The sequence below is a fragment of the Synchiropus splendidus genome, chromosome 2 (genome assembly GCF_027744825.2).
Source record: "Synchiropus splendidus isolate RoL2022-P1 chromosome 2, RoL_Sspl_1.0, whole genome shotgun sequence".
In the NCBI taxonomy this organism is placed as follows: Eukaryota; Metazoa; Chordata; class Actinopteri; order Syngnathiformes; family Callionymidae; genus Synchiropus; species Synchiropus splendidus.
In genome coordinates, this window is record NC_071335.1 from 23,561,110 (window position 1) to 23,578,685 (window position 17,576).

The window sequence follows — 17,576 nt, forward strand, 5'->3', positions numbered from 1 at the left end:
GACACACACACACACACAAACACAAATGCAGACAACAGCAAGTCTTCAGAAATCTTCTGTGGTGCAGTAGGACAAAACTGAGTTTGTGGTGAAGTGGAGAACTTTATTACATTGAATTCAGAGTGTATATTTAAATGGGTTTAAAAAAAAGAAAAAAACCTTCTTAACTTCAATAAAGAAGGTGTGTGATTTTATTTTTTCAAGTCCACATGAGATGTAAACAGGAAGTCGGGCTGCTCTGCGATGAGGTGAGAATGTGAGCATGTGTACTCAAGATAGTGCACAAGGTCAAGTTCAGATAAAAATACCTGCTGCCCTTGTATGGACCACGGTTTGAGTGGAGGCTGACACTTGATGATGTGATCTGCATTTTCACACATTTCTTTCACTCTCGGCAACTCTCTCTGAACGTGGGAGATGACCTCCATGAGCTGCGAGGGATTAGAATCCAGGAGAAAATTCACATTCACTTATGTTCTTTTTTTTTTTTAAGGAATTATGGGACGTATAGGAGGCGACAGCTGGTGTGAGTGGCCCCTCAACCGCAACAACATTGGTCCGTCCACCGGATTCAGATGGAAAATCCGAAGCACAAAAATGTGGGTTTTTTTTGTCGTATTAAGTTTTCCTGAAAACTTCTTTTAACAGTCATTTTGTGACCGATGAACTGCAGAATAGGGAAACGAAAGATTCCCCTTCTCTTTTCTGAGTCTGTGGGCCGAGGACCCCAGTTGCTCCGGTCACTTTCCGTCGACTTAAATGTCAGAGCCATGGTTCCTCATCCAATGCGCTTGAATTGATTCGCTGGTCATAATTATTTTCCTCTGTTTATTGACGTGTTAATGCCGCTGCACCCTCCGGCACCGTTCCAGCCAAACCTGGGCCAAATAGCCGAGATGCCGCCTGCGTTCCGCATCACGCTTTTCATTGCATCCTTTAAATAAAACTCCCCCTCCTGAAATAAAGAAGGCCAGGCATCACACTGAGCAACTATAGAACAAACAGGGATTTCCATTGCATTGCCATCATAGCGCAGAGGTTTGGGGCTGAAGATGATAGAGAACGATGCCACAAGGAAACAATTTGATGAAGGATGAATCAGAAAACATCAGCTGTCGCGCAACAGCGAACCCTCATCGAGTCATTCGTCCGTCAGTTTATACAAAGGGGACATAACGCTGGGTAATGGGCGTCTTCAGTCAGCAGAGATGCTGGTTCAAGGCCAGGCTTTGATGGCCAGGATCAAGTCTTTATCCGGGGTCAGCTCACGATGACAGCCGGCGGTAATGACCCCATGATAGATGAACAACAAAAGCCCGAGAGGAACTTATCGCCGGATCACTAACCGCCACCCAGGGGGGCGATTTCGTTTCGTCTTATCTAGAATGAGGAAGAAAACCGCTCCATTGCCGCAGTGGTCCAGGAAGCATTTGTTTCCTCTCAAGTGAGAACAGTTTCGTGGTCCTCAAAAGGTCGAGGCACTTTGGAAATCTGGCATTTGGTTTGTCTCTCTGTCTGTTCCCAAAATAACCAAGAACAGAACGGCGGAATTCCAAAACATTTTCAGGACAAGGAGCAGATATGGTGTTCTGGATTGACATCTGGATCCAGGAAGGTTTTGAGGGATCCATCACTGTCTTAGCTCCTTTTTCTTCGCTATGAATGGCTGTTGTGCGAGCAAGCTTTGGAAGGCTGCTGCCCTCTGCTGGGCCATTGAGATGAAATGCCTTGCGAAATGCGTTTCTCTCTCCACCATTATGAGGGACCTGCCTCATCGTTCATCTGTGTACGTTGGTTTGCCGCCATCTTTGATTTGGGCTAATGAACCATGTCTCCCTCTGTCTTTTTTTCTTGTCAGCTGCTTATGAATTGTGTTGAAGGACTGCATCCTCCTCTAGAGACTGGAGCTACTCGAACAGGGGTTCTGAACCTTTTGGATTTTGGGGCCCACCTTTCCCAGCACAAATAGGCCCGGGGCCCCTTTAATAGAAGGGATTCATTCCTATTTCATTTGAGATTACTAACCATATTTAATCTACTTAAACCTAAACAACACAAAACCTTGTGAATTGACATGAAACCATGTGATCACCGTAAAGATATTTATTGTCGAAAAGTCCATCCAGCAACAGAAGCAGAACAATAAAAACACTAACAATAAAAATACACTTGATGCAAACTGAATAAAATTCTGAATAAAAATAAATATAATAAAACCATGTCTAAATATCATAAAAAAATAACTGGCGCCACTTTCTTTATCATTTTTTTCTCTTCAAGAACATCTCCATAGTTGGTAACTATCACAGATTTGCTGCTGTCAAGTCAATTCAGTGACTCACTACTGCCACCATACGTGGCTCATGTGTTAAAACTGAGCGTCTCGCAGCTCAGGAAAACGGAAAAAACGGCCCTCTAGGAGGCGCTCGCGGCCCAAGCAAGGGCCCCAGCCCTATGTTTAAGAATCACTGAACTAGAAGATTCCCTCGCTCTCACCAGAACACCTTCCTCACCAGGCAGCTTCACTCCACCTCAACTCAGTCTCCCACTAAGTTCCTGGATCCAAATGCCAATCTGGGACAAAAGCCGAAAATGATCTCCCAATTTTAAAGAATCCTTTAAACAAATTTCCAAGATCCAGACTGGATCACTCCCAAAATGGAACCATTCGTTCCTTGTCCCATTTATTAGCTAAATATCTATTCCATCACAGACCATCATTTTTCAAGTCATTTTGAACACAGTCAAACCAACCCTGTTGCAGAACCATGACATCCCGGCTTGATGTGTGTCGACTGCAAAATTTAAAAAAACTGTGCCCCCTGCGCTCATTTTAAAGTTCAACACAATCACAAAAATATTCCAGCGATATTTAGACGTCCCTCGTGCGAAGGCATGCGCTGGCTCAAACAAAGACGCGACAGCTGGACGTGTGACACGCCAAAGAAAGAAGAAAGGCCACCGTGGCATTTATGTCAAGTTTCAAAAGCGTCAGCGTCAGAGATGTAGTGGCGCTGGGCCGCGCCCCCTCGATAAACTCCCGCTCTCCTCAGAATAGCTGAGGGAGATGGCACCAAGCGCTAGCATGCTAATTATCCGGCCTGTTGTAAATATACACAGCATATAAATAGAGGAGACCTGAGACTTTTGGATCCAGTTCCGAGCAGGAACGGATTTGTGCTGCACTTGGTGCTTTTGCGTCGGGGTGTCCATGCCTGCGGTCAGGTTGGGGGACGCATGAGGACCAGGGCGAGGGAATCATTTCACCTGCTTAGCGGTGGATTAAACTCGGGGCTGGGATACTGACTCCCGCCATGAAGGAAGTGGAAGAGCATAGTAACAAGCTGGATATAGCAGCTCCTCACGTCAAATCGCTGAAACACCTTTTGGCGCCAACACACCCTTTGATGCCGTGTCACTTTCACTGAAGGAGTCGTCCATCCATGACAATACTGTTGTTACGGCAGAAAGCGAACCATCTTCGCGCCATGGCGACCCGCGGTCTAAATAGAGGGCGCTGCCTTCTGACCCAAGCTGCTGGCCGCCAGGGGCTTTCTGCTCCTTTAGCACCATCCCTTTAATCTGAACCTGCGCTCATGAGGGTTGTGCGTCGGCGAGCATCAAACGCCGGACCGAAATAAACCCTGTTTCCTTTTTGGAGCAGGAGGACGAGTGCAGTATTTGAGTTCTTGACTGATGACCCCAATATTTAATTTTTTGTGTGTGTGTAACCCAAAGATAATGGTCTGAACTTAAATTTTATTACTACAAAAGCAACTAACTGCCATTACGAATAATAATAGTAATAACAAGAATAATATTGTGATGACATCATTACAGCTTTTTCAGCGATGAACATCAGATGTGTTGAAATATTAAGTTATTTCATATATTTTTTGTATTTATTTTACATTTAGTTAGTTTCGAGTTTTCCCCCTAAATCAGTTTTTTTTCGTTTTAATTTTATCTTTTTTTAAAAAAAATCCATCTAAGACTTTATATGGCAACTTTCCATTATTATGATTATTATTTATATTTTAATTCTTAGTAGTAGTAGTCATGTTTATTTTTCATTTTTAACTTCCTTCCTCCTTTGAGGCAGTGTGTATTTCCTTATATATATTCACATTTGTGTGTGTATTTATTTTGTTATAGCCATATAGAAAAGTGTATTTATGCCAATTTAAACATGTCTGTTGTAACCTTTTCTTTTCTCTATTTTTATTTCTTTATTAACCTCATTATGACACTCCTGTCATCCCGTGCTATTTTACCAAATATTGTATTCTATTTTATCATGTTCTCTTTCCACAAATTGTTTGCAGATCTCAACATGTATTTATGATGTTAAATTTTCCCCATATGTGATAAAAGTCATTTATTTTATGAGTTAAGGCTTAAAAAAACGATATTAAAATAGTTGTAGCAGTTAACTTATCCTACTATAATACATGAAATAATCCTATAACTCATTTCAGTTTATGTGAAACCCATTTGAACAACAATCTCTGAGGCGACGGCCTGGTATCAAGTGGCTGCTCTGCCACCTGAGGTGCAGCTCTGGCTGTTGAGCAGTGATCAGCATCAGTAGTTTCAGGGGCAGAAACAAGGACCTGGGATGAATCGGAATAAACGTGTCGCTACCTGAGTCCATGTGACATAACTGCACTGCAGTCGATCAGGTCTGCACAGATCAATAACAACAATGCTTCCTTTCCCACATTCATGTGTGGCGCATCACCTGTTTTTTTCAACCTGAAACTTCTGCTTCGGCTGAGTTTATGCGACCTTTGCCATGACCTTTCAACTCCAGGGAAGAACATCTGTTTGAGGGTAAGGACAGCTGACGTGATCCTACCTCGCTTCTCTTGATGTGATTTATGCTCCGGCGTGGAGCGTCTGCTAACCTGCCGGGGCCCGGGGCCCCAGGTGACGCTGGCATTGATGCTCAATGACGATAATAGTTTTAGAGCCCCGCTGAACCGGGCCTTGCTGCGAGTATAACACAGGCTGTGAAGCAGAGAGGCGAGCGCCTGGTTCAGGTTGCGCTTAAGACTTCATATTGATCTCTGATAACAATCTGTGGTGGCTGGTGACAGACCCGGCATTCTTCAGAGGATTTGAACTGGGGCTCAGATCCTCTGTGTTCCGTCCAATCCAGTAGCCTGACGCGATGCCACCGGGGGAGAGAGCGAGTCAATACTGCTTATTGACAAATGTCTTTACAGCTACAATTAGACAGAAACAGAAGGAGTCGAGGAGAAAGTGTGGGGTGATTGATGGCGCCTGTCGTAGAATCCAGAGGATTTAGACTCGGCAGATTTATGATGGTTCCTGGAAGAGGTTGTGAGACTTCTTATTACAGATTAGAAATGTAGATGACAACGTGCTAAGCTGTAAACGTCCTCCAGACGTCAAAGAGGAAGCCTCGCTCTCTCTTTCCCGCAAGAAATTTGGAAAAATCCCAGTTCAGCAAGTTGGTCTTTGCTCACGCAACATCAGAACCAACTGTGGTTTAAGTTTGAGACGGTTGGATGGATGAAGTCCAAGACCAGGGAGCTGAGATCGGATCTTGTTCACGAGTGAAGAAAGGACGATCTGTCGTGGAGCTCAGCCCAATCTACTGGTCACAAACCTCAGGAAAGTGAAAACAAGCCACAGTTTTTATGTGTGAAAAGCTTGTCACCCAGGAGAGACTCGGCGTAGATCTGCTGCTCCTGTTCACCTGGAGAATACCTTTATTCTAGCTCCAACTTTGTGTGAGGTCCAGGTTGACATACAAAATAGTCATAATAAGGACACAAAAAAGTAGCTGAGTCGTGAGTTTTTGACATGGCTCTACATTCACCACCAGTTAAAGTGGATTCGCTTTAAAGATTGGAAAGATCAGATGTCCTTTGTTTGTCCCACAGTGTAGTAGTGTTTTTTTTTTCTTTTCTTTTTTAACTTGAGATTTCCTTTCTCCTTTGAGGCAGTGTGTATTTCATTATATACCTTAACATAATTTTGTCATAGCCATATAGAAACAGTGTATTTATGTCATTTTAAACATGTTTCAATGTGGATTTTGACATTTTATTTTCTTCGATTTTCATTTCTTTATCAACCTCATTATGACACGCTTGTCATTTTGTACTATTTTACCAAATATTTTCTCTTTCCAGAATTTTTTTTTCCAGATCTTAACATGCATTTATGTTGTTGAATTTTCCATATATGTAATAAAATCCATTTATTTAATGAATGAAGACGTAAAAAAAAAAAGGAAACTGAAAACAACAAGCCACAAGTTTTATGTGTGAAAAGCTTGTCATCCAGGAGAGACTCGGCGTAGATCTGCTGCTCCTGTTCACCTGGAGAATACCTTTATTCTAGCTCCAACTTTCTGTGAGGTCCAGGTTGACGTACAAAATCGTAAAAAAGCAGCTTGGCAGGGCTCTACATTCACTACTAAGTGGATTCTCTTGAGAGCGAGTTAGCAACAAAAGGTCGCAAACTGTATCTGCAAGAACTGACGGAAGATCAAAGGACCCGTACAACACCAGGGTTCTGTTCTAACATTACTGAGAAGTTTAAAGAAGTTTAGTCCTCGGTAAGAATAGGAGGCAGCGCCGCAGGAGGTCGACACTTTCAGATCCAGTTTCCGCTGCTACTGTGCTCGCCGGACTCCACACACATTCCTGGTTCTGACCAGTTGGCAGAGCTGTTGACACAATTCACCTGCTGATCTGTGACCCGGTCATAGCTCAGATTCCTCAGGCGGCGCTGCACTGTCAAAACTTCAGTGGAGGTTTTGTGTCAGCTCCATTGTAATAAATGTGACATTCAAAAATTAACGTGAAAATCTAAATGAATTTTAGACGCAGACATTCGGTCAGTTTGAAACCAATGTCCTCCACAGACTTGATTCATAGCCTTTGATCTCTAAAGTCCAAAAATAACCGCCAAAGTGGCCGATTTCACTTCCTGCTTCGGAGTGACAGATTGAGAAATGCCCGGCATGTGACGACTGCCAGCTCCAGATGTCCTTCACTGCGCCTGTGCTCCACGCTTCTTCTTCTTTGTGCAGAACGCCGTGAACCACACAAACTCTGGAAGGCTCTAAAATGTTTTACAGGTCCAGTCAAAGGCAAGTACAAAGAGAGAGTACAGCAATAAGGACTCCTGCTGTAAAATCTGCCGATGTGTCAATGGTGAACTGTGTGACCTCGTGCAAACTGTGACTTGTCTTCCAGTAAAACGCTGCCACTGAGAGGGTAAAGGTCAAATTCTTTAATGGAGATAAACATTGACATCGTAGTTTGGGGGTTTTATTGTGATCTGTGGTCGCTTCAGTGCTGCGGTGACGGCTCCCGTCACTTTTATTCAACTCTCAGTTCAGTTACATCAACGCCTTGTTTCTTATTGTTAATGTGTCGTTCAAGCAACACCTCCGGTCTTGTTCTCATACGGACCACACAGGAGTCCACGGGCCGTAGGTTTCCATTTTTTTGGTTTATTTATTTTTAATGCTGTGACAGTGAAATTTTAATATGACGCAACAACATATATTTTTCTCGCTTAATACTCAGGACTGGGACTGTTGTGAATAATACTAATACTACTACTACTACTACTAATAATAATAATAATAATAATAATATATGCTTTTTAAGTAATTAAGTTCACCATATAATAAAAGCATTTTGCTGTAATTTTTAAAATCTCAACATGACATTCTAAAAATGAGCTGAATTGATTATGTATTGTATTTGTTTTTTTAATCGAAATATGGTGATTTTTTTTATTTAAGTAGTGACTCATGACCCATTATTGACATTCCTTAAACATTTAATTTGATATTTGTAATTGTTATTTTACTTACATGTAGACCAAGAGAAAAAAAAAGAAAGAATAGATGTCCTTTATTTTCCTCACAGTGAGGAAATTCTGCTATAAAAACAACAAAAAGAGAGGAAAATGCAAATTCACAGCGAAAATCTACAATTAAATTAAATTAAATTAAATTAAATTAGGGGCAGACAAAACTATTAATCTCAAGTTCTCATAAAAGTTGTACTATAATAGCCATGTAAAAATAAATAAATAAATCTGATTTAAAAAAATAAAATCACCTCACTTCAGCAAGATGCTTCAATAATTTGATATATTTTAAATTATAAAAAACACAAATTAAATGTATGTTTAGAAATGAATTCATAACATCTGTATATATTTTTACATACATTTTAATGTTTCATGTTAAATTGTGTTTTTAGAATTAAAAAAATATTCATAATACATTTCTGAAAATTATAGAAGCATTTTGTTGAAAATTAAAACGTTAGAGAGAAAAAAAAAAAAGAAAGAATCTTTCGGTGTCAGGTGAAGTTGTCTGCCGATGATGCATCACGAACACTTCTGCCGGGACTTGCTCCAGGAAGAGCCAAGAATGCACCAGAGTTGACTCTGACATTGAGGCCACATGATTCTCTGCGCAGTCACCTCGTGGTCTTTCATTAGGACGATGCGGCGGTTGACCCGCAGAGGAGGTCGGAGGCAGGTCAAGACACGGAGAGGAGACGTGAGTCATGAAGAAGAGAGGTTCTTATAAAAAGTGTTCATGCTCCACATGAAGAGAAAAGGCCTCGAATGATGAGACTAGTAACAGCTGAAGATCATTGACTTGAGTTTGATTCTTTATGAAGTAAAAAAATGTATTCTATCCATAAAAAGCACACCTGTCTTCTCGATCCCTGGTGTCAGCAGCAAAAAAAACCCCTGAAACGTGCTGAAAGTCGCACCAGCTCATCTAAAAACTGCTGAGTCAGCAGACGCTCGCCTTTTAATAAGGACCTTCGTGACAACTGCGTCCTACCTTTTATTCATTTCTCGGCCAAACTGTGATGGTTTGCGGTTGGAAGCGGCGGCAGAACCAGCCTCCGCCAGCTGCTCCCTTCCTGTAGTGGGCGGGGCGACAGTTGTAAAGCTGCCCAGGTGTAACGGGTGGCCACATCAAACCGCAGGACGTTTTCTCAGCCCTCACCCAGGTGACGTCCAGCACCTCGCGACGCAGGAAGCTCCTCCAGAGTGGAATCTGTTTTGAAATCCGTTCTATTTCAACCACATTCACGCCTCCCCGTTTCTCCCCTCCCGCTGTGAAACATCCATCCCAGCCGACGCAGACAGTTTCCTCCGACATTGTGCCATTAAAACATGAAAGCCGGGCCTGGACTGGAAAATAACACCCTGCCACTGCAGGCTGAGTTTACGAGCGCTCCGCTCACATCCATTATTTCAGGGCGCGGGATGATGAACAGCGTTTCAACGTCTGTTTCCAGACTGTCCATCACTGGCCAAACCAGGTGGGACCGAGTGGAGAGTTCACTTTTTCCTTCCACTGCGTTTGAAACAAGCTGGATAGGACGGTTCAGATCCCTAAGGCTGGCTGGTTGAAAGTGAGTCATCTGTCTGCTCATCCAGGGAAGACTTGGGAAAAGTGTTGAAGCGCCAGTCGCGACGCTCGACACCTCTGTTTTACTGGAGCGACCCGTCCAAGGTAATAACAGATGAACAGATATTGGTCAATAGCTCAGGGTCAAGCTGGAAAAGTACAGCGCGAGCACAGCACTGCCAAATTGAAAGGCAGCGGGACGAGGGAAAATGACCCATTAGGTGTTGTTAAAGTCTTGTCAGGGAAGGTCGGGTGACTCCAAACAGACGTGGGTTTACGGCATCATCAAGTCAGGTCCACCAGTATGTGAAACTATTTCTTCCTTTGGCGGGAAAAAGACTCCAAACAAGCGATCTGGGCGAGGTTATCTCTATATAAGGTCAATAAAATAAGCCACAGAAGGACAGAGTCAAACTTCAATTCTGTGTACATACAGAGAAATGCATCATGGGAAAGAAAACAGATGGAGAGGCAGAATGGACAACAAACAAAAACACTGTGACAAACAAACTGAATAGCTAAAATGTTTGTTTTTTTTAGCAAGACTCTTGACTTCATGTGGGATGCGGCCAACGTTAAGCTCGGTCCTCACTCTGCGCTGTTGAGGGGGATTTCTGAAAAGATAAGGTTGAGTTTTTAGGACATGAAAGGATGGAATGCCTGCCTTCATGAGAGCACAAACAAACCTAGTTCCAACTGTCCAACCAGGTGGGTTGTTGGTTGGTTCCTGTTTAACAACATCTTATGCAGAGTAACCCGGATTCATGACTAGTTAAACTGCTTCGTGACTGACTCATAACTGGTTCAAGGTCACCGTGTTCAAGCTGTTCATCGGAAGGTCCATTTACACACAACATCACATATGGATCTGGATTATTGAAAAATATAAGAAAAATAATACAATTCATCGCTGAAGAAATTACAATGAAGAATCTTTGGCACGTTTTTCTGTTTCTGCTCTTAAATCTGCATTTTATAGCACATTATTTCTATGCTCTTTTGTATAGCTTTTTGCTCTTTATAATATTTATTTTTCATTTTATTGTGATGTTGTGTACAGAGCATGTTACAAACATAATTTCCATTGGGATTAATAAAGTTTTCTGATTGTGATTCTATCATTTTGTCCGTATTTTCTACACGTTTCCACAAAGCTTACGGGCCAAACAGAGCAGTACCACTCGAAACCTGGGGGGGCAGTGTTGCTGTTACTACATGATCCGTCATTCTAATGAGAAATGAAGAGGACATAACAATGGCGGAAATTCTCCGTCCTTCAGTCGCGATATATTGAACGTCCTCACGCCTCCTACAACGCCTCTTGTGCAAGATGTACATGATCAATACTCTTCCACAGTCGCCATGTTGCTTTTGGAGTTCATCACTGTCATAAATCTTGACTCAGGGCTGCTCCCCCTGGAGGACATATTCGTGAACAGCAATACCAATGGAAAGAACACGTGGAAGCATGTGCTCAGCGACGCTAACACGGTTTGAAACGGTACAATTTTGTCCGTAAAGGGAGGATGAACGGACCCTAAGGTGTCAGGGACTGAGTGAGTGAGCGGGTGCCAACCTTCCGTCGCTGTGTCGTCTGTCGCCTCCTTCACAGCCTCGTCTGCAGTTTTGTCGGGAACTTGCTCATGGTCTTTTACGTCCGTCTCCGGCTCCACAGGTGCAGTCGGGCTGTGCTCAGCGGCTTCTGGTACTGGCTTGTCTTCAGAGGTTTCTGCCGCAGGAGCTGCAGACTCGGGACTCTGATCATCGGCGGCTTTATCAGCCTCAGCTGTGAAGGGCAATTCAGAGAAAAGGTTCTGAGCCTCACCACTCTCAAAATAGTGACCCTTTATCACACTCACTGAAGGAAGTAAAGTAGTGCTGGGAAACAGGTAACTGCCCAGTTATAACCACAAACATCGAAGTGTCCCACTGAAAACATGCTAGTTTTACTGTTACCACACGAGGGAGTTAACAATGGCTACTAGTCGTCCTCGGTTTAACAGGACAAACAACGATGTACAGGTTTGTACCATCCGGCTGTTTTTTACTGAGATTTACTGGCCGTTCCTCTGAAGCGCCTGCAGACTCTCTGCCTTCTCTCAGGCTTCAGAGGGGATCACCTTGTTGATAATGAGGCGTCTGATGACTGACCAGTCCCTAATGGGCCACGACCGCGCAGCTGTCGGCCGCTGTGGGAAAGTAGAGCGGCCCCGTCATTATCTGACCCCGGGGCTGGGTGAAGGGGAAAGCTCAGAGCTCCGCTGCAGCCAGCTCCAGATGGCTCCTCAGGCTTCATTCCAACCTTCAGAAAATCATCGTTTGTTTCCACTTTATGAGGGACGACGACGACGCGGCCTTATCTCAAGTCGACCTCTGACCTTGTCCGGTAGCGCCGCATTCTTCACAGTATTGAGGCCAGAAATATGATCTTTGTTTTTGGGGAAGTTACTGTCACAAGGGCAAAAACTTGACATCAAAGTCGAGTGGGGTGGCACATGTGAACAAAAACAATGTTAATAAAGTTATTCTGCATTGAAAGTAAATCTATATTACCTTCTTGCTCCGCATGTATTCATAGAACTGAAGTTACGTTCAGTAACTATTATTTTTTTTCTTTTCTTTAACGTTAACAAGGATACAGTGCTATGCAGAGGTGTACTCATCGTAACTTTATAGACAAATAATGCTATTTACAGAGGCGGCGCAGAGTTGCGGGGCTGCAAAATGTTTACTTTTCCAGGGTGGGGACGCAATAGAGAATAATCTAGAAGCACTGGTTTACAGTTAAGATGGTAATAAGGTATTTAAAAAACGTTTCTTCACTTCTAATGACGTTTTTCCAACATTGTCAAAGTTAAGAATATTTAAACATTGATAGTTATTTTTTATGTTGTACACCCATAAATTGAGACGTCAAAATAGCAACAACAACATTAATAATTCTGGTGAAAGAAGAAGTCGATTGTTGAGGCAACAGAAGGAAGGAGTTTTTTTTTTGCGTAATCCCTGATGCAACACCTCCGATGAACCGAAGCGACGTGCTTTCATTTTACGTCATCCTGAAACTGGAATGAATCACAACGGACAGAAGTCGTGCGCTGACTCAGAATTGTCTCTCCAGTTATCGATGGCCATCTTCTACCAAGCCCAGAAGTCCACTTCCTGTGAGGGGAAGTGGCGTTTTCAACAGCTTCAAAAGTGTCCATGCCGTGGGCTCGGAGGCAAGCCTGGACCTGACCTTTGACCTCTGACTGCTCAAGACCCCAGAAGCACTTGAGGAAGAGTCAACATCACTTGGCGGAGTAAAATTCAGTAATGGTCTTTTAAGCTGAAATAATGAAGCTAAACTGGAACTCTTAACACTGGGACATGACAAAAGCAGGATGAAGACTTGAGTCGACACTTAAAGGGATGGAGGGAGGCCTTTAGAGACTCAGAGCAGAGCCTCAGCTCCATTAAAGTCTGGATTCAATGAAAATCCAAACTGTGCCTAGCAAAGTACAACTTTCATTGAGGTTCAAATACAAGAAAAGAATGCTTCCTGAGACTGGAGAAGAAATGCTTTTAGCTGACCATAACAGAGTAATACTGGGATTTTACGGTGACAAAAACATTGTGTCCGTTGATATTACAAATTAAAAAAAAAACAAATTAGCGTAAGAGTGGTCACAACCGCCACTTCCTTTTCATGTGTTGAGCTGATCTTATGAAACAGGAAGCATGACAGCACACATCTTGCCTGCCAAATTGTTTTTCACGCCACGTCCCTTTATCAGATGTCCTCTTGACGCGATGAAGGAAAACAGAGTAGCGCCACCAACCTTGCTTGTCCTTCTGCACCTCAGGGTCTGACGGTGGGGGCTCCTCCTGGAGGCGTCCAGGACTTTGAAATGTGCTCAGACCTGTGAGGAGCAGCTTGGAGTTAGTGTTTGTCATCCTGTGAGGCTACTGTGTCCTGCACTTGTCTTCATCTGAAGGCCCTTCCACGTGGACCGCAGCCTCCCTGTGTGTTTGTGGACTCGTCTTGGCAGAATAATGCGGCAGTTGTTGGGCTTGCTCTGGTCTCAGTGTCATCCAAGTCATGGTTTCTTTAATAACAGTTCTCGCATGATGAAAAACACAGTCTGGGTTCTTAGTCTTGGATGTCTTCCATCTTTGTCTGTGTCTACTCTTTGTTTTGATCTGTCTTTTTTTATCTTTCTTTTTCTTTCACACTCGCGTTTGTGTTTGTATTTGTCTCTCTATTGTTTCAAGCAGATTTGTCTTGTTATCGCATTCACGATATTGTTCTCCTGCGCGCCATTTTCTTTATGCGACTTCAGCCGCGTTTCTAAACTGCGATTGTGGCCAAACGGTGGGGCTCAAAAACATGAAAGTCACCACTTTTGGAGTCAGACTCTCTCGTAAAATGAGCTCAGAATTTCCGAATTTCTGTGAGCGTCTCGAATGCGCGGTGACTGCGACATTCACCTCCTTGAAAATGCATTGGAGCTGCTGCTTGAAAATCACTGCAAAGTTTTTCGCGATTTTCGACATACGGCCGTTTGTTCGGGTGGGTAAGTCACTCGGCCGTCTGAGGCATGATGATCAGTTTGTGTGTGTGTGTGTCTTTTGTGCGTGTCAACTGAGCTAGAGATGCCGTTCATTGCTTTAAACGTAGACAAACTTAGTCGTTTTCAACTCGCCATCCTGGCAAAACGGTGGACTGTAGACAGTTTTTCGCGATTTTCGACATACGGCCGTTTGTTCGGGTGGGTAAGTCACTCGGCCGTCTGAGGCATGATGATCAGTTTGTGTGTGTGTGTGTCTGTGTGTGTCTTTTGTGCGTGTCAATTGAGCTGGAGACGCCGTTCATTGCTTTAAACGTAGACAAACTTAGTCGTTTTCAACTCGCCACCCTGGCAAAACGGTGGACTGCAGACACAGTTTTTCGCGATTTTCAACATACGGCCGTTTATTCGGGTGGGTAAGTCACTCGGCCGTCTGAGGCATGATGATCAGTTTGTGTGTGTGTGTGTCTGTGTGCGTCTTTTGTGCGTGTCAATTGAGCTAGAGACGCCGTTCATTGCTTTAAACGTAGACCGCATGTGCACGGCAGTGGCGCATGGTGCATTCACAATGCTGTTTATTCATAAACAGCAGCGTCTAGTTCTTACTGTGGTCTTCTTGTTGTCTGGTCTTGGTCTTGTCCTGTCCAGTTTTTACCTTGTCCTAGACCTGGCCTTCTTCTGTTCATGTCCTAGTCCTGCCTTTGTCTTGTCCTTAACTATGTTTTCTCTTTGTCTTGGTTTAGGTCTTCATCTTCTTTTCTCACTTCTCTCTTTGCATTTTTTTAACCTTGGTCTTTTTGCCTTGCTCTTGTCTTCATCTCTTTCTGTTCTTGTCTTTGTTCTGATCTTAACTAGTTCTACTGTTGTCTCGGCTGTGTTTTGTGTTCAGCCCTGGCTTCACCTCAACCCCTACAAGTCATCTTGACCGAGCCTTGACCAGTGACTGGAGGGCAGAAGAAGGACGTGCCTGTCATGAAGCAGGTGCCCGCACATGACAACTGTCCCTGCTCTTCACTACATGAGATTCATGGGATGGGGAAATGAAACCATGGCTTGAGCTGCAAGTCAAGATTTTGTCGGCTTATAGCAGTGTTTTTCAACCGGTGCACACATCCACACTATCTGGAAATAGCGGTGGGCTATATGATGACATTAACTCATGAACAACTAGAATGTGTTGATGATCTACCAACATGAGGAGATGACGTGGATTCGCTCACATTCGTTCTATACACTACAGATCTATGCTGATTCGTCCATCACTCGCTCACACACAGCGAAGAAGCTGGTCAAATGCGCAGCTCCCAGTTGTTTTTAAACCTGATGTGCCTCTAACTTGACCACACACCTTCACGACAGAATGATGGAGTGTTGCTTGTTGGACCCACGACACCAAAGACAGAGAGAGAAAGAATAATAGCTGATATGTAACAAGCTCAGGCAAAGAATGTTCTATATTTGCCTGGAAATTCTCTAAACCAGAATAAATTCATGCAAAAGACATTGTGATAAAATCGACGCGGTTATTTAAAATAAATAAATAAATAAATCCCAATATACGAGACCTATTTTGCCATATTTCCAACCCCTTTCCGGAGACATTATTAAACAAATACATTGTCTGAAATTAGTTTCTGCGAATAACTTGCCAAAATAGTCGACAGTCAGTGGCTACATTTATTCGAGGTTCGGTTGATGGTGAGCCTCAGGGTTTGTTTCTATGAACCAAGTGTGTTGTGGCCTAAAAAAAGGTTGTGAAACACTGGTTTGATGAACCATAAAAATGCCTGACCATTCAGAGTCGCCACCTCATCGAGTGGCTCGTGCTCCATGGTGCTGAGTGGGATGTCTGCTTGGTCGGCCGCTGCCGAGACGTTGATGGAATATTGCTGTCAAGAAAGAATTTGGCGTCCGGTTACAGGTAAACATCACCCTGGATATTTGAGGAATAAACACAAGTGTTTTGTTTTTTTTAGAGCACGTTGATTTCAGCGGACAATGTTCCTGACTGAAGTTTAGAACTGTTGTTTCCGTCTTGACCCTGGACAACAATATTTCCTGTTCCAGTACAGAGTGGGAACTCAGTCTTGAGCTCGAGTACTCTTTGTCTAGCCTCGAAAAGTGGTCCTCAAGAAGATCCACCTTATAAATCCATAAATAATGTGTTTTTGTAGTGTAATAATAGTGTAATAGTAATAGTGTGTTTTTTTTGGCAGCACCCCACACCCATCTCACTCATCCACCCTCCCCCCTGCCGCTTCTCATTTTTATCTTCCTGTGAATTCTTCTTCTTTTTATATATATATATATATAGTTGATTATGAGTCAACAGGACCGACCTGTCCTCGCTTTCTTGTGACGCAGCAGGCGACTCCGACCAAAAGCGTCACCACCAGAATCACGATTAAGATGATGATACCTGAGATTTTGAAACAAATAGAGTTGAAGCAGGGTGAAGGGGGGTCACACACGTGTCAGGGACTGACCTGTCCTGTCGTCAGATTCTTCGGGGGCAGGTGGATCTGGAACTGGTGGAAGTAACACAGTAATTTAAACCTGACTGGCAAAAGGGTCAGAAGTATTTCAGGTTACTTTTCTCCGTGGTTGCTGTGGTGATGACTGGACCGAGGGTGGCTGGTTTCGGAGTCCCCGGTGTTGTCACCCAGGGTGCTCGAGGTGTTCTGGTGCCGGGAGTCACTGGTGAGGTAACAGTCAAAAATGAGTCACCTTCACCAACACAACAGCGTCCTGTCACAGTCTGACCCCTGGGTGTGTTGGAGGGACCCGCTGTGGCGCTGGTGCTGGTCTCATTGGTAGGAACCCAAGTGTAGTTCACTACCTCAGTGGAGTTGAGAAGACTGGAGAGAGTCGTGTTGGCTGACGCCGCTACAGCGGCGTTCAACACAAAAACCACACCTGAAGGCAAAAGTGACAAAAAAGTCAAGCAGGTGTGGCCAGACCGTAACACACCTCAGGAATCACCGAAAAGTCTCACCCAGGGTGCAGAAGAAGCGGACCGCCGGTGGCATCCTGCGATCGGATGAAGACGGAATCCAGCCGTTATTTTTGAGCTCGGCCGCCAAAAGCGCGTGTGGTTTCTCAGAAAGAAAGTGAAAAAGAGGATCACCGACAGACTCCGCTGCCAAAAATGGTTTAATGGTGTAACAGGAAGTGCATTTGTTACTTCAGTGTTCGCAAGAAAGAATGGTTTGCTTAATCACCCCTCTGACATTTGAGGAAGAATTTCACTGCAGGCCACTCTTCATCATTCCGAAAGCTCAAGACGGAAATAGAAAGCCAGATGAAATCCGTATTCATGGACTAAGTACTACTGCGACAAACGTACCTGAAGTGCAGCTGGCAGGTGCCTGCAGGAAAAATACTTCACATTTAGATGGAAACATTAGAAAAGTACTTTAAAAAAAACCTGTGTGAGCAAAGCAGGATATGATCTAATTTCTGTCTTTTTTTAAGCAGCAAAATAGCGTGTGAGCTCCAGTTTGGCAAACCACAGAGCTGGTGGTGAAAGAGTTGATCTTTGTCTGAGTAAGTTTCCGACAGTATTCGGGTGGGTGTGCGGTATCGTGCACACT

The 17,576-nt window shown here is 43.7% G+C and overlaps 1 protein-coding gene across 1 annotated transcript; it reads right to left on the reverse strand.

Moving 5' to 3' along the window:
• Nucleotides 1–9,835: 9,835 nt before the first annotated feature.
• Nucleotides 9,836–17,343, reverse strand: LOC128754426 (uncharacterized). The gene is made up of 9 exons (XM_053857034.1): nt 16,979–17,343; nt 16,747–16,899; nt 16,576–16,680; nt 16,470–16,511; nt 16,323–16,402; nt 15,776–15,872; nt 13,255–13,335; nt 11,010–11,219; nt 9,836–10,047 (listed from the first exon to the last, which is right to left on the reverse strand). The coding sequence occupies exons 1-9, from the start codon at nt 17,010–17,012 to the stop codon at nt 10,022–10,024; spliced, it is 828 nt and encodes a 275-aa protein (XP_053713009.1). The 5' UTR covers nt 17,013–17,343; the 3' UTR covers nt 9,836–10,021.
• Nucleotides 17,344–17,576: the final 233 nt, after the last annotated feature.

Excerpts from the sequence above, each read along its gene's own strand:
- LOC128754426 (XM_053857034.1), bottom strand. The coding sequence starts at position 17,012 with ATGCCACCGGCGGTCCGCTTCTTCTGCACCCTGG. Across the intron at positions 16,681-16,746 it reads TCCCTCCAACACACCCAGGG|TGACTCCCGGCACCAGAACA; the intron begins GTCAGACTGTGA and ends TTACCTCACCAG. Across the intron at positions 15,873-16,322 it reads TCACAAGAAAGCGAGGACAG|CAATATTCCATCAACGTCTC; the intron begins GTCGGTCCTGTT and ends CTTTCTTGACAG.